Source organism: Lactuca virosa, chromosome 3, assembly GCF_052849685.1.
Source record: "Lactuca virosa cultivar CGN04683 chromosome 3, Lactuca_virosa_CGN04683_v6, whole genome shotgun sequence".
Classification (NCBI taxonomy): Eukaryota; Viridiplantae; Streptophyta; class Magnoliopsida; order Asterales; family Asteraceae; genus Lactuca; species Lactuca virosa.
The window spans coordinates 82,069,376-82,093,220 of record NC_136428.1 but is presented as its reverse complement, the minus strand read 5'-3'; the positions used below and the strand labels follow the sequence as shown (position 1 = coordinate 82,093,220).

At 29.8% G+C, this 23,845-nt stretch overlaps 1 protein-coding gene across 2 annotated transcripts; it reads right to left on the bottom strand.

The window, feature by feature from the left end:
• Nucleotides 1–2,376: 2,376 nt before the first annotated feature.
• Nucleotides 2,377–3,137, bottom strand: LOC145162430 (kirola-like). 2 transcript variants are annotated; one of them, XM_079081575.1, is made up of 2 exons: nucleotides 2,892–3,137; nucleotides 2,377–2,821 (listed from the first exon to the last, which is right to left on the bottom strand). In XM_079081575.1, the coding sequence occupies exons 1-2, from the start codon at nucleotides 3,075–3,077 to the stop codon at nucleotides 2,543–2,545; spliced, it is 465 nt and encodes a 154-aa protein (XP_078937701.1). In that variant the 5' UTR covers nucleotides 3,078–3,137; the 3' UTR covers nucleotides 2,377–2,542. The 2 variants fall into 2 exon arrangements, 1 of the variants encoding a protein (XP_078937701.1); XR_013739103.1 differs by having other exon boundaries at nucleotides 2,671–2,808; nucleotides 2,892–3,004.
• Nucleotides 3,138–23,845: the final 20,708 nt, after the last annotated feature.

Sequence of the window (23,845 nt, the reverse complement as noted above, 5' to 3'; positions counted from 1 at the left end):
GTAAATTACACGATACGTCCCTGGTTCAAGTGTCAAATTACACGTTTAGTCCCTAATTTCAAAAATTAACTCAGATCGTCCCTCGTATGATTAAAAGTTGCACGTTTCATCCCTAACAGACATAAAATGACTATATTGCCCTTTTCTATTTCTTAATCAGTTTTTTAACATTTATTTTGCAATTTATACATTAAAAGAAATGAAATATTGTGATTAATATTTTAGTGGGACCCACCAGCTCTTACACTCACCTATCCATCGCCCTCCACCCCCTTATTCATCAAATACATTTCCCGGCACCACCACCAGCCACATTTCCGACACCACGCTCAACTCCGACTGTTAAATCTCAGCCATTAAAGACTACTCCCTCCTATTTTCCAAACATGACATAAACAAACAAACACACAATAAATTTGTTTTCCATTAAAACCCAAAATGCACATTCCATCTAAAATCGAAGCTTGGTTAGTGCCATTAATGGAATCTAGTTTCTTCCCGTCTTGCCATTGACAGTGAACATGATATGGTTGATACCCAGTGGCTCAAATCCATTTATTTCTAATTATTTCCATTGACAACAACCATTCATCTGGAACCCTAAAATCAGTTGCAACAAGAAAGAGGGTTAAACCATAAATCAAGAACTCGATTTGCTGAAACAGAGAGAATGAGAAGTTACTCAGAAAATCGATTTTAGGCTTACAGAGATCCACCATCACCATATTGACGACATATTCTTCATTGGGTTGTGGGTTCGATTTTTGCTACAGTAATTGTAGGGGTTTTAACGATGATTCTCGGTGGTGGAGGAGTGATTGGACAAGCTGTTTCAGGGTTTTTGTGATGGTGGAGACTGTGGCTGGGTCTTTCTTTGGAGACTAGTGTGATGGTGATTGCAGATTTGGTGGTTCCATCGGCAATGGTTATTGAGTCGTTGATGGTTCCATCGGAGACGGGATGATGGCGATCCTTCAGATCCAGAAATCCTTTACAAACATCTCGCCGGAGATTATGATGACGATGATGGTGGTTCCACCGGACACTGTTGGTGGTTCTTCTTCACGAGGATAGAAAAAAGTATGAGAATGTTAGGGGTGGATGAGAGTAGAGGGTAAGGAGCAGTAGGGGGTATTGTTTTTAATAAAAAAAGAAATCAAAAATAATAAACAAATGAAAAGTAAATGAAAAATAAATAGAATAGGGTATTATAGTCATTTCATGTCTGTCAAGGACGAAACGTGCAACTTTTAATTATACCAGGGATGATCCGAGTTAATTTTGAAATTAAGGACTAAACGTGCAATTTAGCACTTAGACCAGGGACGAATCGTGTAATTTACTCTCTACGTTAATAATCATGGGGCACCACGAAGCAATCTCCCGAACAACTACAATATATTCAGTCTCATCGACATTAACAAGAAGATTATCAACATTAGCAGGGGCGTAGCTAAGCATTCACAAGGTAGGTCCTAGGACCTACCTTTTTATTTTCAATACAACAAATATATATATAAAAAATTTAGGGCCTACCTTATTTTTGCTAAAATACCTACACTTTCATAGTTTTTTCAGTTTCATTTAAATAAGGAACCACGTTGTTTTTTGTTCTAGATTCGCCACTGAACATTAGGGTCATTAAGTGTGGAGTTAATACATACTTTTCCATAGCTTAGTTGTTCATCAAGATCCTCATCCGCAAATAAAACTCTTCCACGCTTCTCTGGTTAGGTCTTGAGCATTCCCCAATCAAATTTTTAACCCTAATTATTTCCATTTATAATCCTTATAGATCGTCATCCCTAATACAATGTCTCATTCGGGGAAGAAGAATTTAAAATACGTCAAGAGATTCTGGCGCTTGGAACCCGCCGGAATAGTGATCGCCGCTGTAAGGTTTCTCTCTAAGGTCCTTATTTGATCCACTTTTATACATTGTATAGAGATTACGACCTAAAAAACTTTTCGTGTCTTTGTACTTGATGTATACCAATGCAATATACCATAATTAAGCCCTCAAGGGGTCCTTCATATTTTCTCTAAATATACACTATCTACAACCTTATCTTAATTGCAAGTCCCTGACATCGTTCTCCACATATCACTATTGAATCAATGACTTTGAATTCCCATCTTTGCAAACAGTGTGGTATCTTAATTAGCTTGGTTGAACGACTGGTATACCTAAGCAAGCCGAAGAAAGGAATTTGTTCCCTTAAGTGAAATTTATTAAAAATAACCTAAAAACATTGGAACCGAATGCAATTTAAGTTTCGCTGGCTTCCATTATTTCATTTCATAACTTCGTTTTCTCCACTCTAAAAAGGTAATCAAAATAAAAATAGTAGTGATAATTGTAATTATAAACTGAAATTAGAAAAAGTTCTCAAATTATAAATCACACAACCATACATCAGGCTATTTCACAATACAAATACTGAAATACATATCTTAACAAGCAGCCAATATTTATTATCATTATTTATCAACAACCTTTTTTTATTGCAAACCCAGTACCCTTTGATCGTTTCCATCATAGCTACTTGAAAAGATGACCATCCACATCTTCGACGACTGCACAAAGCAAGTCCAGATAGTGTGTTGGATCAGGAAGACTTGCATTCACTTTCTCGAACTCCATAGTCCATATAACCAACTTCTTATCCCCCTTATCTTCAGTACTGAAAGTGAGGATTACGGGATTATAGAACTCCAACACAGCTCCTTCTATCACCTTGTACACAATTTTGTGAAATTCATCGTCAACTTCTTCAATGATTACTTTCGCAGTTTCCACTTTTCCATCTACGGAAAAACCCTATAATTAGTTTAAACATGCAGATAGAACAATTTTTATGTTGAGGTAGTCGTAGTGATCAGTAGTTTACCAGGTAGAAGTTCCATTGAATTACAGACCCAGGAGCATCCCATTGACCAGAAACTAAATGGCAAGCTTCAACCTTATCTGGGGCAATGACTGCCAAATCGTTATGGTTGTTCTTGTAGACTCCATGGACCTGGTGACGATGACATTTCACTTCAACTTCACGCACTATCTTTCCTGTTGTAGCCATCTTTGTTTCTTGCGAGCCTAGCTAGCAACTTCTCAGTAGTACTACTTGAACAAATCATGAGGCTGTGAGGTATTTATATATGGATGTTAGCGTGTTTGTTAGGGTATATGTATAGTTAACTATGTTTATGGTTAACTATGATTCTTTCTATGACGAAAATTATAAAATAATTTTTTTTAACGGCTAGTTAGTGGTTATATGTTAAATTCACTGAGTTAGTTATTTCGTATATGTCCCACATTGAAGTATATGTCCCACATTGAACACGAAACCCTCTTTTCTAAGAAGAGGCTTCCATCTCTACCAAATAGATTAGTCCTACGTTATAAGTGTTATATTGCTATATAGGAAACTTAGTTAAATTCATGTAAGATGGATTAAAGGAAATATATATGATAAAGAAACACATGTTTAACATACAAAAAACAAATTTATCAAGAGACGCAATTTTTTGCACTAATATAAGCACCGATTGACACACGGTTGTTTAACTTTTATCACTTCAAGCTATAGTATATTTTTTTTGGAACAGCACGATTATATAAAAGAAAAGTGAGAGGCCAGCGGAAAAGGATACATGATCAATCAATACTTTAAAATCTACTAGAAATCAATAAAAAGGAAAAGCCTTTAACAAAGTATTATATCACTACACTACAAGACTCAAGCGTACAAGACCAGGCCCAAGGTAGGGCCCAAATGTTTTTCATAAGCCTATTATATAAAAATGGGTTGCCTGGCCGCAGCGGAGGAAGACGAAGAGTACAATTAGGGTCGGAAATCAAAATTCCAAAACAAAAATGTTACCATATAAACAAATCTAACAAATATTTTTTTTATATAAATTTCTAATTATTCTAATTTAATTACAAGAAAATTGACTTTTCAGAAACGACAAATATTTTTTATATAAATATTTTTTTATGAAAAGTCGTCCCTAAAGATTTGGTAGTTGGCCACCGTCAAACCTCCGCCGGTGCTCATCGGGGATATGATTTTGCTTACCGAAAATAAGTTCGGCTTGCTTACATATCCCTTCGTCAGGAAATAAAAGTGGGCTCCTTGTGTAGTTGTGGATCTCACTTCTACTCCACCTCCACCGGAAACAAGATTTTGCTCGGGCATCGTTCTCACCGGAAAGAAATTGCACTCGGTATTCTAATTTCGCTTTCTTTATCTCTCTATTTTTAAAGTCTCAATAGTGTGTAAAGTAAGGACAAGAGTCAGGGGCGGAACACGAGCGTTTGAAGTAGGGGGCCGAAACCAAAATTCAAAAAAGACATAACTTTTTTAACAAATAGATTGAAAAAAACAAATGGTTTAACAAAAATACAATCTAAAATAAGACAATATAATAATAAATTCTCAATCGCTCAATAAATTAACAAAACACAATAACGTGTGAGTATTGACTATTGAGAAAAGTTTTTTTCAAATTCTTTAGTATCTATGTAAAATAATTAAATGTTTTTCTAGTTTTTTTTCACTTTTGCAGCCTTTGAGATATTGCAGACAATTGATTTGAAGTTTTTAACAAATCATAATCGTATTACTGATTACTCTTGTCCTTACTTTTCACACTATTGAGACTTTAAAAAGATAGCGATAAAGAAAGTGAAATTAGAATACCAAGTGCAATTTCTTTCCGGTGAGAACGATGCCCGAGCAAAATCTTGTTTCCGGTGGAAGCGGAGGAGAAGTGAGATCCACAACTACACAAGGAGCCCACTTTTATTTCCTGACGAAGGGATATGTAAGCAAGCCGAACTTATTTTCGGTAAGCAAAATCTTATCCCCGATGAGCACTGGCGGAGGTCTGACGATGGCCAACTACCAAAGGGTGAAAGTTATTTGAAGTGTGCAAAGTTTGAGCTTTTAACGAAGCCTCCGGTGAGCGCCAGTGGCAGTGGTGAAATGCGTATAAGTTTTTAGGGTTTTCAATCTTTCAAAGGAGGTAGTTTGATGAGCTTTGGCTCTTTCAAAAAAAAAATCTTTAAAAGGAGGTTCACATATATTTATAAATCAGGTAGGTTGATTGGTTTTTTGATAAGATTTAAATTTCTTAGATTAGATCAGAAAGTTTCATTTTAAGATTTAAATTTTAAGATTAGATACGGAAGTTTCATTATCCTCATGAAATACAAAATTGTATTACGCACTGCTTAATAGGCTAAAAAACGGAACCAAACTTCTTTTGTATAGCTTTTTGTTGGTTTGAATTTTGAAATCTTTAGGGACCACATGTTGCCCGTATATGTTTTTATTATATTTGAATGTGGTAAATTTTTCTAATATTTTCCACGCTTAATACTAATATGTGACATTGAATTGATATATATATATATATATATATATATATATATATATATATATATATATATATATATATATATATATATATATATATATATATATATATATAGGCTTAGGTTATTCTATTCAAAGTAATTATTGTGTTATTGTATACATAAATGTGGGCCAATCATTTTACTTATTTTAAAAAAGTGATTAATACATATTATTGAATTAAATATAATTGAAAAATATCATCCAATTTAACTAGAAGGGTATTTTAGTCAATTAATATAGATTTAATAAAGGAAATTTGCATATTTTAAGGGATCATAGATTCTATTAATTTTAAAAATCCGATTTTTACTAATTATAAGGTTTTTAATTCGGACATTCTGACATAATATGTTTGAGTATGTTCAAAAATAAAAATATTCTAGAACAATAAAATAATAAAAATATTCTTGAACATATTTCTTGATCATGACTTTAAAAATTTCTTGTAGAATAACAAATTCTCGAACCAGCAATTGAAGAATTAAAACAAAAATTACATTAATTCTTATAGAATACATGTAACATTTGTTAAGAATTACATTTATTGTTAAAGAATAAAACTAAAAAACTTTCAAATCGAGAAAAAAAACATCAAAATCTAACAAATACACTAATTCATTCTAAAAGAATAATGTTGCTAAGAAACACTTTTAATTTTGTTGTCCGTTCTTCAAGCATCAACTTCTGTGAAAACAAATCCAATTGTAGTTTAGAATCCAATAACGCATTAGCAAATGATAAATAAAAAACTATATTCCTTTGGAAAAATATGCGGACTTGTTAACTGCACCAAAACCAATAACCAAAAATTGTAGAACCTGTATAATCAATGAGAAAATATTTATATTCCATTCCAACAGAATTAGAATTCGTGTTTCCATTCCGATAGAATCTGAATTCGTGATTCTATTCTGATAGAATTGGAATGGTATAAAATACACAAACCGATTTAATGCTTCTAGAACATCAGAAGGGGCGAGATTAAGTTCATCAAGAAATATCCAATGACCATTTCTAGTCTGTTTCAGAAATCATAACAGAAATCAAAAGCATAATCTATTTGAAAAGAAATAAGAGCGAACGTCACATCAAAAATTAAATGACAGTAATATAATAACAATTTAGCAAACATATGAAATCAGAAATTCAGAATAGCATAGAATCGGAAAATAATCAATATCAAAAAATTATCAAAATCACAGCAACATCAAAACTTAAATCACAGCAACATCAAAAAATTCATATCAATTACCAAACATCAGATTTGAGTTCTTTTTGGAGTTGCCAACATATATTGAGAAACAAGAACAAAGATTATGCGATGGATATGGATATGTTTCTGAATTGAAAGAGGTTGTTGATTTGGAACTGAATTGGAGGCAGGTTCTCAAGGAATTTAAGAGTTAATGGTCCTTTAGGGATAAAACCAATAGGTATATCACCTGAAAGCCAGTTGTTGGAAAGGTCTAGAGATGAAAGGTACTTGCAAGAAGCGAGAGTGCTCGGAAGGTTTTCGGTGAACTTATTACCGGAGAAATTACGCGTGACCATATTTGCACAGTTGGAGAGAGAAACAGACAAAACTGAAGAATCGGAAAGTTTGTTTTTTGATAAGCTTATAGAACGAAGGCTAGTGCATGTCAGAAACAACGACTGAACATCTACAGTCGCCGATAAATCAATCGTCGGAAACTATTTCTCCGGTAACCTTTCTTTCTCTTAAATTCCTTGGAGGCGGACACGACCAGGAAGGCAGTCAAGGTTTCGACTGATCGATTAAAGAAAAAAAACGTTAAGGAAAAAAAGCTTACCGATTAATTCGAGATGGATATTCATCACATGGTCATGGTTTTTGAATGTTGACAATCGATTGTAGAAGAAGAAGAATCAGTAGATTAGAGACGATGTTGACTTTGATTTACATCTTGATAATCGACTGAATGTTCAATTTAGGATCAGACGGTGGATCAGGAACGATACTGGCTTCAATTTAGGGTTTTGAATCTTGATGCCGACTGAGTGTGATAAATATATTTGTGCTTCTTGCGATTCACTAGGAATACAGCTAATATCCAATTATATATCTATTTTACCATAATTAACTAATAATAAGATTACTATAATACCCTTATATTATTTATTAAATGATTTGATTTATCTAAAATCTGATTGGTGCATACAATAACACAATAATTACTTTAAATAGCTGAACCTAGCTCTCTCTCTCTCTCTATATATATATATATATATATATATATATATATATATATATATATATATATATATATATATATATATATATATATATATATATATAGAGGGGTAGGTTCAAATGTTTCTCACATATATTGTGTGCTACAATGCACCAATAGGAATTTAGTATTAATTATATGTATATTAAATGCTATCCATACTTATAACTCATTTTTTTGGAAACTGATTAAATTTGTCATTAATATCAACAATAATATTCTTTCTGAATGAATTCATATCTAGAAGAATGAGAGTGTATTCCAGCAGAATGAGAGTGTGTTCTAGTAGAATACACTCTCGTTTTTCATATTCCATGCAACTTTATTGTATTTTAAGTGTGTGAGTCCTGAAACAAAATACGAACTCATATATAAAAACCTATATGCGAATTCATTCTGAAAAAATCTGACATTAATGACGGATTTAATTAGTTTCCATAAAAAGAGAATTATAATTATGGATATCATTTAATATACATATAATTATGGAAATCATTTAATATCTATATTTATTTAATTAAATAATTATTTAATTTACTAAATTTATATTGGTGCATTCTAGCACACAATAAATGTAAGAAACAAAATAATCTAGCCCTATATATATATATATATATATATATATATATATATATATATATATATATATACTAGGTTACAACCCGTGGAAACCACGGGTAAGAAAGAAAAATAATATTGCTGATTAAAAATGATAATAGAAAATCAAAGATTTATAAAATTTTATTAAAGTAGTTTATTAAAAACATGATAGTAAAAAGTTATTTTGTAAATAATAATGTATATATAAATGTATATTAAATTTAAAACAAATAAATAATTAAGACGTTTATACATTGTTTATTAAATTTTTAAATTTGAGTTCAACACTTTCATTTTCTTAAGTATCAAATAAAAAATATAAGGTATAGTACTTGTGTAATTTAATTGGAAAACCATTAGTGTTATAATAGTATGTTGTGAAAAATTTAAATTGATTGTAAACTTTTAAATAATATTTTTTAGAAAAACTATGAAATAAGGACCATTTAAGTCAATTAAGATATTAAATCAGAGACTATATATGTAAATTATATCAACCCATTTAACAATATATTAAAAATGAGGGGGAGAGAAATTGATTTTTAAGAGAGAGTTTGTATTTCAAAATTTGAATTCAGATTTAGATAAAAAAAAAGTCGAATTGAATTGAATATTGAATGAAGGAGGGGTATAACTGGAAATTCACTTTGATGTAAAATGTTTGGTGGAAGTGACACGTGCACAAAAGGTTTCATTTATTAAATAAGAAGATATATATATATATATATATATATATATATATATATATATATATAGAGAGAGAGAGAGAGAGAGAGAGAGAGAGAGAATGAGAGAGAGAGAGAGAGAGAGGTAAATGATCAAATGAAAACACCTAAAATGTTGAGAACGTGAGAACAAATCTGGTACATTAAAATTTCTAAATCTAAGGCTATTATTAATCATTAATTTAAAATAAGAATAAATTATTTTAAAGTCATTTTAAATTAAAAAAAATAGTAAAGGGTATTCAAGTAATTTTATGATGTCATCCATTTTGAATATATCGGGTAAGTGATATAATTAAAAGAAACTGTTCATATGTTTTAGTAATCACAACTAAGCTCTTATCTTTGGGAGGATTCGATCATATCTTCACCTGCAATGCAAAATAATCTCAATAATAGGCATTTATACAATAGTCGATTGCTACTGTTCTTTCGTAAACACTTTTGTCGATTGTGGAGTATGTGAAGGTTGAAGGTGAACGAATGTCGTCGATGATGAATAAAACTGGAAGAAGTAAGCTTCCTAATCTATTATGAATGGTGTTTAACTGGAAAATGAGTATAATCGTAGGTTTTATTCTTCTGATTCTTTACATTTAAGACGATTCTGAAAACCCTAAAATTAGGTTTTTTTTTTTATTTTTTTATGTTATAGCCTCTGGTATAAAGTGTAATGTTGCAAAATCGTACGTGAATGTGGTTGAAATGTTAAATGTCGCAAAAACCGTTCTTGTCTCTGAATGTGTAATCGAAATTGATAATCGTAGCTTTTTTCAAATTTTCAAGCGTCTGATATCAATTTTAATGTTGAAAAATCGTTTATGATTACGTTTGAAAATCGTTCTTGTCTCTGAATGTGTATTCGTACTTGATAACAATAACTTCTTTCAATTTAAACACGATTGTGAAAACCCTAAAATTAGGGTTTTTTAATTTTTATTTTAGACTCTGTTATGGAAGGTCAAAGAATGTAGTCGATGATTAACAGAACATGAATAATTAATTTTACTAATCGATTGTGAATGGTGTTTAAGTGCAAAAGTAGTACATTGATAGTCTCTGTTATGGCTTTTATATTTGCTTATGATTTTTTTAATCAAAAATGATTAGTGTTGTGGAACTATGAAAGGAACTAAATGTATTTAATATTGATTAAAGGGAAAGTATGATTCTTTGTAGTATTATTCATTCTTTAGGTTGTATTTAGTTTTGATTGTTAAAGGCATTTTATTCTGTGATTGTGTATTTGATTAAGTAAATATGTGTTTATGATTGATCATGTATGATTGATGTAGTAATTAATGGTTAATGGTGTATATGACCAAATGTTTTATACTGTTTTATTAAGTTTTGATAATCATTGTTGGTTTGGTTTAACAAACTTAGATATACTTTACTATTAAGTTTTAATTGTTACATATATTGGTGATTAAGAAATGAAAGTAAGCGATTTTGAATGGTGTTTAAGTGTAAAAGTATTACATTGATAGCCTTTGTTATTGCTTTTATATTCGTTTATGATTTTTTTAATTCAATAATATGTATTTAATATTGATTAAAGGGAAAGTATGATTTTATATAGTATTATTCATTCATTAGGTTGTATTTAGTTTTGATTGTTATAGGCATTACTCTATGATTGTGTATTTGATTCATTAAATATGTGTTTATTAGTGATCATGTATGATCGATGTAGTAATTAAGGATACATTGGTGATTAAGCAATGAAAGTGTTATTTTATTGTTGTTTTTAGGTAGAAAGAAAAGCGAGAGGATATTACTAAAGACGACATTCAGCAAATTCACTAATGAAGAATCAAATCCGGTGCTTATTGATATGGAAGATGAAGACCATCAAGGAAACGAAACAGAACAACCTCGAATTAAAAGACAAATGCAAAAGAAAGATTCAACATCTAAGAAAAAAATAAAGAAACAAACAGGTATTAATGATGATTACCTGACATTAAAAATTGTATTTGTAAGCGTAATCTATAATGATTGTGTTACTTTTTATCTTGACAGGTTGGGATAAAAGCGTAAACCGCACACCGGATAATTCGATACAAAGGGAAAATGAAATGAGAACAAAAAAACGGTTTGACAGTTGTAAAAGAAATGGTCTTGAAGTTGTAGCTTTGAACTCAGATTCAAGTAATGAATTAGTTAAAATTAAATTTATTTGAAGTTTATTTTGGTATTTAGTTATAATCATTTATATTGTTTTATATGTATTAACAGAAGAAACTATGAAAACTAAGGTGAAGGTGAAGAAGTTTGATGCAGATAAGGACTTGGATTCAACATCTAAGAAAAAAAATAAAGAAACAAACAAGTATTAATGATTATTACATGTCATGAAAATTGTATTTCAAATGTATTATATAATGATTATATTAACTACATCTTGACAGGTTGGAATGAAAGTGTAGACCCGACACCAGAAAATGCAATACAGAGGGAAAATGAACTGAGAACAAAAAAACGTTTTGACAGTTGTAAAAGAAAGGGTCATGAAGTTGTTGTTTTAAACTCACGTTCAAGTAATGAATTAGTTAAAATTAAATTTATTTGAAGTTTATTTCGGTATTTCGTTATAATCATTTATATTGTTTTATATGTATTAACAGAAGAACATAATTTGAAAAGTAAGGTCAAGGTCAATAAGTTTGATGTCGATGTTGACTCGGATTTTGAATATGCTCAAACTGTGGTTATTAGGAAAAATAGGATGCATGGCACTTCATTCAAAAATGAAAATGAAGAACATGTGAAGAAATTAAGTAAAAATGTAGTTGTACAAAAGAGGCGAAAGAATAATAAAGGAAATGTAGGGAAAGCAAGAAAAGTGCCTAAAGTTGTAGATACTAATGCAAAAGAACCAAGGAGAATACAAGTACGAACATCACCAAATGTGTTGTACAATTGTATGCATAACCTTAGTGAGGAACAGGAATCATATATTTCTTCTATTGGTCTGGGGCATTTGTTAAATATGAAAGTGGATGGGTATGCATCAATTATTGGGCATTATACGGTAAGGAATTTTGATGCAAATAGGATGGTACTCAGGCTTCATCATCGTGATATACCAATAAATCGGGAGGTTATTCACGAATTGTTAAGTCTGCCTTTAGGGAATGTTGCAATAAAGTCGATGGCTTATAGACATGTTACAGACGACACGATCACTGCTTGGAGGAAACAATTCGATGATGAAGATAATATTAGACCAAGGGCAGTTCAACAGGCTATTACGCAAACAACACGTGCAAATTTACTTTTTAAAGTAAACATCTTTGTTCTGCTGTGTAATACACTAGGTCAGTCAATGAGTATGGGAAGATATGACCTTTCCATGTTATCAAAAGTTACAAAAGACCTGGATCTAAGTGACATCGATTGGTATGGATATGTTTTTGATTGCCTTAAGGACACAAAAAGTGCATGGAATCCATACAGCAGAAAAGGATTCTATGTTGGGCCAATTATCTTTCTTTTGGTAAGATTTTGTATAAAATTCAGATGTCATTCAAAATATATTAATTTTTCACATGCATTATCTTAAATGATTCACAATAAATGAATATGTGTACAAATTCATTAAAGTGTATTTACTTACTTAAATTTTTATTTGTGTCTATTGTAGCTGCTATATGTAGAAAGTGTACGATGTGATTCAGTAAAGATTGTACGAGGCAGACCAAAAATATGTTTTTGGAATGTTGATAAACTGCGTGAGCGAGAAAGAGTCGAGTGTAGGACAATAGGTTTGGGTATGGGTGAATTACAAGAACCATTTCAAGTCATCAATGAATCAGTTGGTACTGGTAATGTAGTTCATGAAAAAGTTCAGGTACTATCTTATTATATTCAGTAATGCATATTAGATTTATATTTGATTATTCTGTTTAATCGACATTAATTCTATTCATACATATTGACAGACAAATGATGCAGGAGAAGGTGTGAAATTAAGTCATGGATGCTTTAAGGTATTAGTATGATATAATCATTAATAAATAATATGTTGAGTGTTTAAACTAATAAATTCATGTATTGAATTATTAAATTCAAAAGGTGATTAATATTGGTAAACTTATATAATCTGAAATGATTTATATATAGTATTATGTTCAATTCAAAAAATCTTAATTTATTAATTTTCATAGGGAAATGAAGGAAAAGAAAATTTCAGTGGAAGTGGTGAAACAGTTGAGGTAGTTTACTACTTATTGACATGTGAATGATGAATTAATATAGTATTAATTAATACGTTATGACATATTGATGTTTTTTATTTGGTTTGTATATAATCACATCGTGTTGACTTTAATAGGCCACTCTTTCAACAATAAAGGAGATGCACGACATGCTCATGCATCAAAAGAAAGTGTTGGAAGATAAAATAAACGATTCTGTCAAGAAATACCTCGATAATCCATTGGTCCAAGAATGGAAAAACAACTTAAATGATCTATTTAAAGAAGTTGCAACATCAGATGAACCAGTTCAATCTCAATGGTGGTATGATAACGAGGATGAAATCAAACATTCACTAATTCTTGCAATATCTCATAAACAGTTTGACAACTTACCGATAGCAAACTATAATATTCAGATGTCAAAGGATTATGCAGACTCCGTGAATGGATCTAGAAGAAAGTCTTCTCATAGTACATCACCAGCTAAAATAGAAATAGCAATGCCTTTGTCTATTGTTCCATTCATGAATGAACAGAAGGGGTTTAATAGAAGAGGGGACATGCCTCGCATGAAGTCCGGTTATCTCAAATATCCTTACATTATACGTGATGTTGATATCACCAAAGGAATTCCACGACCAGAAAAACGTGTAGCAGACTGGATATTCTCTCTCCAAGGCAAGCCAACGTAATTTACATTTAACATATGTTTAATGTTAGTTACTTTATTTGGTTAAATATTAAAAAAAGTAACAAGTGGTCACGTTTTTTTGCAGTGATATAGTTTTCCACAGTCTGGATGGTTTTTCTGTTCAGAGGTTTCACATGGAAAGTTTTCTTCCTACATGTGAACTATTTGGTCATGTTATTGATTGTTGGAGTCCAGTGTTGAATCTCGATGAAAGTAAGCGTGCACCAGAATCTCCTCTGAGAGTTTATTGCAAGATGGAGTTGAAGGTATACTTCATTAATATTCATTGTTGATTAAACTATATGGTAAATACAAATTCTTAAAAAAAAACTAATTGACTTTTTAAAACTACATTATAGAATTCGTATCTTGAAGGTAAGTTATCAGAAAGTCAATGCAAAGCTAAATTCCTTGAGAATCTTTTGCTTTCTATTGAAGATATGGACTCAACCCTACGTTATGTTGGATTGGTAAGATATATATCTGAACATATTATTACTTTTTTGTGTTAATTTATTAATAATCATATATAAATATAAAATAAAATGAATACATTTAAATTAATCCATTTTACAGCTTTTCCTACCGGTTGTCCGTTCCTTCCACATTATCCTTTTTGTGATCAATCTACAACACCCAGAGTTTGTAATCATTGACAACAGCAACGTTGATGATCCTATTGATGTCATATATGGTCAATTTCCCTAGATCATCGTAAGTGATCAATAAAAGTTACATTAATTATTAAATAACATTTCATATATGTTAACAAATTTTTTTAACATTTTCAGAAAACATACATCCTTGATTACCTAAGATCTCAGAATCATCCAAAAACTGAGATGTTTTCACATGTGATGCCACATAGACTGGAAATGGCCTTGGAGAACAATAAACAACCACATTGATTGTGATGTGTTCACAATGCGTCACATGGAAACGTATATGGGTGGAAGTATGAATGTGTTTAAAGTTGGGTTCAAGAACGAGTCTCATGCACAAGATGATCAACTTGCTAAGTTGAGGACAAAATATTTATACAAAATCATCACTCATGAATAAAATGTGCATAAGGATCTGATGCTTCAAAAGGTTGATCAATTCCGCTAGATTCCTTCGAGACAACACTCTGAACTGTTGAGTATTGCAAAGGAACAAATTCACACAAGATTGGATGATTTTAGTTAATTATGTTCAAAATATGCCATTAGTTATGACTTTAATGGTTTCTTTTGGATATCTTTAAAACAATGGTTTTGTATGTGAAGAATATTAAGTTTGTTTGTAGAACGTACAATGGTTTCTTTTGGTTTGCTACTTTATAATGGAATGATAAGTAATATTTTCATCTTTTTATATATGGTTAATTTTACATTAATTTTTGAATAATTAAATAAGAAATAAATTTTGTCAAACATTTATGCTTAACATGATTGATATCGTGTGCACATTATTGTTACTTTATGTTGTGTTGTTTGTAAGTATTTTGCATATTATTATTCATTTTGGGATTCCTATATTCATTCAGTTTTTATTTTTACAAACAAACATTTATTAATATAATATACTACTAAATCAATACAATGAAATGTTTTTATAATTGAAATGACAATAACAATAGTAGACAATGATTGATGTTAAAATTATATTTTCCAAATGGATAAATATAATTATTGTAAACCAAAACTGATTTGACATACAAACGGAGTATTTAACATTTTTGACAACATTATTCTGTTATGATTTGGTTTGTTTAAGTAAATTGTAACTTAAAGTATGATTCATTGATGTTTTTTAAATAGTATTCATTGTTGAATATAACAAAGGGTGAAAAATGAATGTTGTTAAAGTTATGAAAAAAATATATCAAAATCCAAACATGAAATACTATATCAACAAACAAACATGTAAAATAAATCCATAAATGATATAAAAGTGTTTTAAAATAAAATAACGTAATGACTCGTAGAACCATCTTCTTATTCATAAATCTAATAGAAAAAAGAAAATCAATTGTGCAAATTAATGGGCCATTTTAAGGTTGTTTTGACTTTTGTGCAAGTCTGACTTTGGAAGTCCTCCAATTATGGTTAACATATTGATTGCAACCTGTGCAAATTCTAGTTTTTTTCTTTAGATCTGCAACAACTTTCTCAGTGGCACTAACCATTCTTTTCTTAGTTCCACTCCCTTTGGTACGTATTGCTGAAGGTGGATGGATATTTTTTTTTTCAAGAATGTTGCATATTCCTAGCATCCGAATGATTTCTTCTTCTTCATTATCAGATGATGATTGGTTTGAACAACCAAATTCCATTGTTGCATGTTCAAGATACGTGTGTTCTCAGTAAAAGCCAACAATTTCTCCTTAATTCTTTTGAAATGATCCAATCAGTATTCAATATTACTGTAAGCCTATGTTAGAAGTTTAAAGGTGTCATATTTTGTTTCCATAGCAACATGTTTCATGGCAAGCAAATGGTTGGAAATTGCATCCTTTCTCCATCTTCTGAGAATATACTTCTCTGGAATCTCTTTAATATGGTTGTTCTTCAAAACAACAAAAATATGTTGACACAAAATGTTTGTACGTATAAAATGATTGCATGAACATTTAAATTCTTTTTCAGGCAATTTTAGTTCAACCTATATTGTAGATGAAAAATATGATATGTCAGTAAGTGGTTGAATTAACATATTAGTTGGTGGTTATTACATAATATTTAAACAACCACAATTTATTTATAAATAATCATCATATCATATCATATCATCATATCATACTATATTATAAAGGAAGCATTTTTTTCTTTCACCACATTCATTTGAAACTCCCAACTTTTCATATTTCCATACATTCATTTGAAACTCTCATGCATTTTTCCTTTCACCACATTCATTTGAAACTCCCATGACTTTTCAATTTCTTTCTAATAATAATTATAAGTTGGTTAATAAGGTTAAATAAATATCAAACCTAAAATGTAATCATATATAAACTAAATTTCAATATTAAAATAATATCTTTACTTCTACTTATAAAGTTATGTTTTTTTAACTTTTAACATATTATACTTAATTTATTAGTTTTAATATATTTTTGGATGTAAACCATTATAATTTTAAAGATACAATTTTGGAACAATTTGTATAAAATACTTAAATTATTAATTTAAATATAAGATTACAAGGTCAAGTTAAATATAAATTTTAGTTTAACTTAAAGAACCCAAATAATATTTTGTAAATAGTTAAAAGTGATCAATTGTAGTGTCTTTCTAATAATGAGTATAAGTTTGTTAATAAGGTTAAATAAATATCAAACCTAAAGTGTAATCATAAATAAACTAAATTTCAATTTTAAAATAATATTTTTACTTCTACTTATAAAGTTATGTATATAACTTTTAACATATTATACTTAATTTATTAGATTTAAAATGTTGTTGTATATAAACGATTATCAGTTTAAAGCTGCAACTTTTGCACAGTTTGGTAAAAATACTTAAATTGTTAATTTAAATATAACATTACATTGTCATCTTAAATATAAATTTTTGTTCCACTTAAAAAACCAAATAATATTTTGTAAATAGTTAAAAGTGATAAATTGTAGTGATAAATGCAAAAACTAAATTGTAATCTCTATTTAACTAAAATATTTTCTAAAGATATTTTTATAATCGTTAAAAGTTTTCAAATAAGTAGCTTAAAATAACTTACAATAATAATAGTTAAAAACAACTCTATATAAATGATTATATTGTTAACTTTAAAATCAAAAAACAATGTTTGATGTTTTAAATAGTTATAATGATAGGAATTAAAACATTAAGCAAATAAATTTTAAAGAATTAATTACCAATAACAACAACTATAAATAACATTAAACCATATATTATATTTAATTTTATTCATGTGTAACTCGCGAGTAAAAGTCATTCAAACGATTGAGATTATGCAGTTATAATAGATGTATATATTATCAAATAATTCAAAATAATCAATATACTATATCAATTTAGTATATGAATTATTATATCAAATTTAACAACAACGTGCAAATCTGCTTGGTACTCTTAATGTTACAAATCACTTGATCAATGTGCCGATTAACCACACACGCTCAATTGATCCATGATTAACATCAAGCTACCATTTTCCACCCTTGCTAGCCCCAAATTAGTATGACGGTTAACCACACACGCTCCACTAACGACTTAGCAAGGTGCAAAGTGCAATTTCCATGGGATAGCACCATTTTCACATTTGTCCTAAAGTAACTAAGATTGGGAAGTTATAAAGGTTTAGTTACTTTATAATATCATTATACTTATTAATGAGGATTAATGTCCTATCCTACCCGTTCGGCTAACGACCCTCCACCAATCAAGGAAGCGGTGGGTGAGAGTGGACACCCATTAAACCACCATTTTGTAGGCAGTAACCTTAACCCCCCCCCCCCCCGCCCCTTATAAACCGGCTTTGTGAATTAAAATAAGAATAGTTAAAAGTAATATTATATAAAAAAACTATAATATTTTCTTTAAAAACAAAAACAATGTTTTTTTTGTTTTAAATAACTACAATCATAGAAACTAACAATATTCATCAAATAAATTTTAAAAACATTAAATTTCTAAAACCAAATTAAAATAATTAAGAGTTTCGAAATACGCTATTTTAAATAACTTACAACAACAATAGTTAAAAGTAAAATTATATACAAAAATTATATTGTTGTCTTTAAAAACAAAAACAATGTTTGATGTTTTAAATAATTACAATGATAGAAATTAAAATCTTAAGCAAATAGACTTTTTAAAATTAATTAATCATAACAACTATAAATATCATTAAATCATATATTATATTTAATTTTATTCATAAGTAGCCTGCAGGTAGATGCCATTATGACACTTAGGATTATACAATTTTAAAAGATATCTACATTATCATATAATTCAAAACAAACAATGTTTATACCAACTTATTATAAGATTTATTATATAAAAGCTAATAACAATGTCATTGATATATTTAAAAAACATATATTTGTAAAAATTTCAAATATCTTGTTTTATTATGCGCAACGCGCGGGTATTCGTCTAGTGATAATATATATTTGTGTAATCATCAATGAATATGATGTCAAATATGAATAATACCTTGCATTTTACCTTCAATTGTTTGCTCTTATCCGTTTGTGTAATCATAACAACTTGCCACCCATCTATCATTTCAACGCTGTCAATAGAACAGTACCAAGCAACTTTAAATATTTCCTTTTTGACCTCATAGAAAACGGTTTTAGTGTAAACCGCAACTACATGTTCTACTAATCCAGCTGGAAGCGTCAGTTCATGATTTGCATTTTTTGTATCATGTTCTAGTTTCTGTTGACCATTTCGTTGCTTTCCAATTGTGGTGTCGTAGTTCATCATGAAATAAATAAGCAAATTATCAGAGTTACAGTATTTATTAAAAAATGAGTTTGCACTTTCAGACTTTGAAGTAGTTTTCATCATACCATGTAGTAGCATGTCCTTAAAATAAGCTGGAATCCAAAGCTTTCGATCCTTGTACATGTCTTTGAACCATCTTTTGTCTTGTAATTTAAATTTCCTCAGAAGGACTTTCCACCTTGACTCAAAGACTTTAGGATCTATATGGACATTCTAAACAAGCTTAGTAAAACGCTTTCGAAAATCAGTGTTTTTCAGAAAATCCGCTGAAACCTAAAAAAAAATTACACGTTGATAAGATGATATGTGAATAAATAGGTTCTGTGCTAATCATTTGTGCGAAGACATACATTGTTGTAATCATTATTGAATAAAACAGATTATGTGTTAACAATGAATTAAATATACATACCTTAGCTTGTAGTTTTTTCATAATGTGCCACATATATAATCTGTGCATAGAATTAGGAAATATTGCTTCAACCGCCACAGTTGGATCTTGGTCTGTTAATACTAATTGAGGGTGTTTTCCATGTGCTTTCAAAAAAGCTTCAAGCGACCAACGATAAGATTCTCTTAACTCGTTGCTTAACAAACCTGCTCCAATGTTTATTGAACGTTTGTGGTTATCAATGGTTGTAAACGGCACAAAAATCATTCCATACCTGTATTAAAAATTAATTAAAAACAAATTCACCGGTTATTAAAAACTAAATAAAATAACAATATTCATAATTAAAGTAAAAAATATAAAACTATAAGATCATACTTATTTGTTCGGAATGTAGCATCAAATGAGATCACATCTCCAAAATCCTTGTAATATAACTTATCGGTTTCATCCACCCAAAACATTGTGTTTAACACACTATCAACACATTTATACTCAAATGTGTAATTAGGTAACACATCTTTCCTCATGTTCATTTTGTCAACAATCAACTATGCATCCTTGTCACCTATAATGTTTCCCATCTTCCTTCTAAAATTTTAATAATCAATTACTTCAAGGCCAACATTTTCATAACCTCCTTGCAAACTAGCTTGTAACTTATGTGTCTTTGTTGCACCATGTTAGATGTTGCGGAACGCACTATAAACTCCTTGTCTTTATAACTAATTCATTGTGCACGTTTGGAATACCGTCTTTCTTCTTTAGTATCTAAGGTGTGGTTGTGCTTCTCTTCGAACTCATATATTTTACAAGCGTTAGTTCCCATATGTAGTCGTTCAAACTTTATCAATGACTTGCAGTCCGTGATTCTGAAGTTTGAGTTTCGTTTATTCGTACCGCTTCCCTCAGGATCCAATGTGCCAGTTGATCTATTAGTTATTTTACCCATTTTTTTGCACACTACATACCTTATTTTAATGGTTTTGTCACCAAACCTCGTTATTGTATTTAACCTGACACCAAAAGCTGCTTTATCTACATATAATTTATACATTTCAATCGCCTCCTGTAATGATTGATAAGTAGCATCTACATCTGGCATAAATTCTTTAGGAACAATAGGTTTCCACAACTTGGTTTTTCCACCGGGCGAGTCAACAACATTACTATTGAATGATTCTTCTTCAGAATCAGATCCATTTATACCTTTTTTATACAATAAAACCAATAATGAGACATAATATACATTTAGATTCATTCGGTATTCATGAACTAAACCATAATTTGATCATAATCAACATGTGTTTAACAATAATCAAAATTGAAGTATTTAATCATTTGAAAATAATTAACAGATGTACAACAATGAATAATTTACTTCATATATGATTATAATACACGCATTGTAAAGAATTCATCATGTGATTATGATATACATTCAAATTCATTACTTATTGATGTGTATAACAAATGAATCACATAATTCATTGCTGATTATAATACACGAATCTAATAAAAATAAAGAATATTAATGAATCATATACTTCAATGGTGATTATAATACATGAATTGCAAACAAAATAACAAAATTAATGAAATGTGATTTTTTTTTTTATACAAAAACAGGAGGGCTACCACAACATGATTTGTATGTAAATGATATTGATAATGTTACCTTCAGTCGCATTATCAGAGTATTGATTTCTTCTGCTAGATTGATCGTCCGATTATAATTATCGTCTTCATAATATTGATTACTTTCGATTTTTTGATCGCCATATTGATCATCATCGTCGCTATCGTCGCTACTATAATCAAACCATTCCATCCTCGATTTTGATTTGGATTAACAAACGTATCAGTTCTTATTGATTTTGATTTGGATTAACAAACGCATCAGTTCTTATTTTCAATGATAATCGATGTTACTAATCCAATTGTCGATGGACTAAGAATCTTCAATTAGATAGAAACTGTATCCTCAAATCAACAATATTTATGGAATACCCCTTGATTGTAGGTACAAAATAATGGATAATATATGAATTATTAATTATATTATATGAATTATTAATTATATTAAATACAAAATTACTTATATGCCCTAATTAAATGATTGGTTGATAAGTGTTCTCGCGTTCTCAACATTTTAGGTGTTCTCAGTTGATCCTACTCCTATATATATATATATATATATATATATATATATATATATATATATATATATATACTAGGCGAGTGCCCGCACATTACGCATAGGAATAGGAAAAAAATATTTTATATTAAAAATAACTAAATCATTGTTATTAACTATTAAATAATAATTTCATAACAAATATAAAAAAATGATTTTTAACAGGGCCGGTCCTGAGGATTCAAATGCCCAGGACGAGTCGGAAAAAAAGGGCCCTTAGGCCTTAACGTGTAACGAATTTAAATTAAGTTTTTTTTTAAAATGACGATAAACTTTATAGCAATAAACATAGCAAAATCATAGTAGTTTAATCAGTAATGACATATTGTAACAGCTAACCATATTGTAACAGCTAACCGACGACCCGTAAAATAATATTTACCTTTGCTTTATGTTGTCACCATTCAAAGTTCCAAGATTCAGAGGTTTATATGGGCCTCCAAAATAATTCATGATTTTGTCATTAGTAATGGAGTGACTACATTTATATAGTTTTTTATATGGGAAAGGAACACGAGAAATAATTTTTCTGAAAAGATGTAGAAATAGTTATGTCGTCACTCATTCAAAAGTATGAATAACGATTGATTAAGTGGTGAATCCATGATTTAAACATACGAGATTCCAACCTGAATTAGGTATAAAATAAACGGGTCAAAAAATATAGTTTCTTATGTTTTAATAATATTATCTAAGACAAATATAGTATAAAATTATTAACTTTAGCAATGAGAAATAAAAAATAAACATCATAAAAAGACAAGAAACAAATGAAGATATAAAAATTAATAAACAAATAAATTATTAAGACTATTCTAAATTCTATGATTCAAGCTATAGTATATAACTATAACCTAAAGAATTACCAATAATTAAAAAAAATTAGGAAAAAAATTGAAAACAAAAAAGAATACCAAGCCAAAATGACTAAAATTGATTACATTATATACACTCAATATATAAAAATACTTTGTTCCCTGTAATATCCAAAAGACCAAAAGACCAAAACTAATTACCAAAAGAACAAAACTAATGCTCAATACATCTATTCTACTTTATAGTTTCTAAAGTAGACTAGTAGACACTGACTTATTTCTTTATACTTATTTGGTTATCTTTGCATACAAAATAACTTCACCCGTTAGTCTAGAAGACAAAGTAGAAAGTCAAACCTGATAACCTTGGAGTTAAAGGAGACTAGTTACCGGAGAAAGTGGAGAAGCAGGCCTCCGGTTGATCACAGATCGGCAGAGTTGGACAAAGAATCGACGGAGATGGGTGAAGGTGGACGGAACCGCGCGTTGAAGCAACCGGAGACAACAAAGAATTGGTGGCAATAGGCGGAGATGGGCCTACCTAAGTGAGCCTACCGGAGAAAAAGATTAGCACCGAGATACAGAAGTTGAGGACAACGAATGTCTTCGTGACCTAAAGTTTTTTTGTAAATTTTGATTTTGGGGATTTTTCACTTTTCAATCTTCTTCTATTCTTCCCTATATGTGATATTATTTTGTTTTATGTTTAGTAATTTTAAAGATTAACAATATCAATATCATTTTTATAGAAAAGATTTTTTGTTATCCACCGTCTCCTCCTAAAATTTTGGTAACCATATAGAATTTTTGTTAACAAAATAGGATCATTAAAACTGGAGTAAGAAAAAAATACTCAGCATGTTACTTAAACTCGGCCTCCAATGGAAGCGAGTATGCCTAACTCAGCCGAAAGACACTCAAATATTAATCAAACTCGATCCAAATCTAAAAAATCTAGTCTAAAATCATTTTCGAAATTCTGAAACTTAATTGGTCACTTGTCAACAAAGACAATCTCACCAAAGAATGCCCTCAACGTCCTACAAAGGTAGACGCAAGGAAGATCTCATGGCTTAGT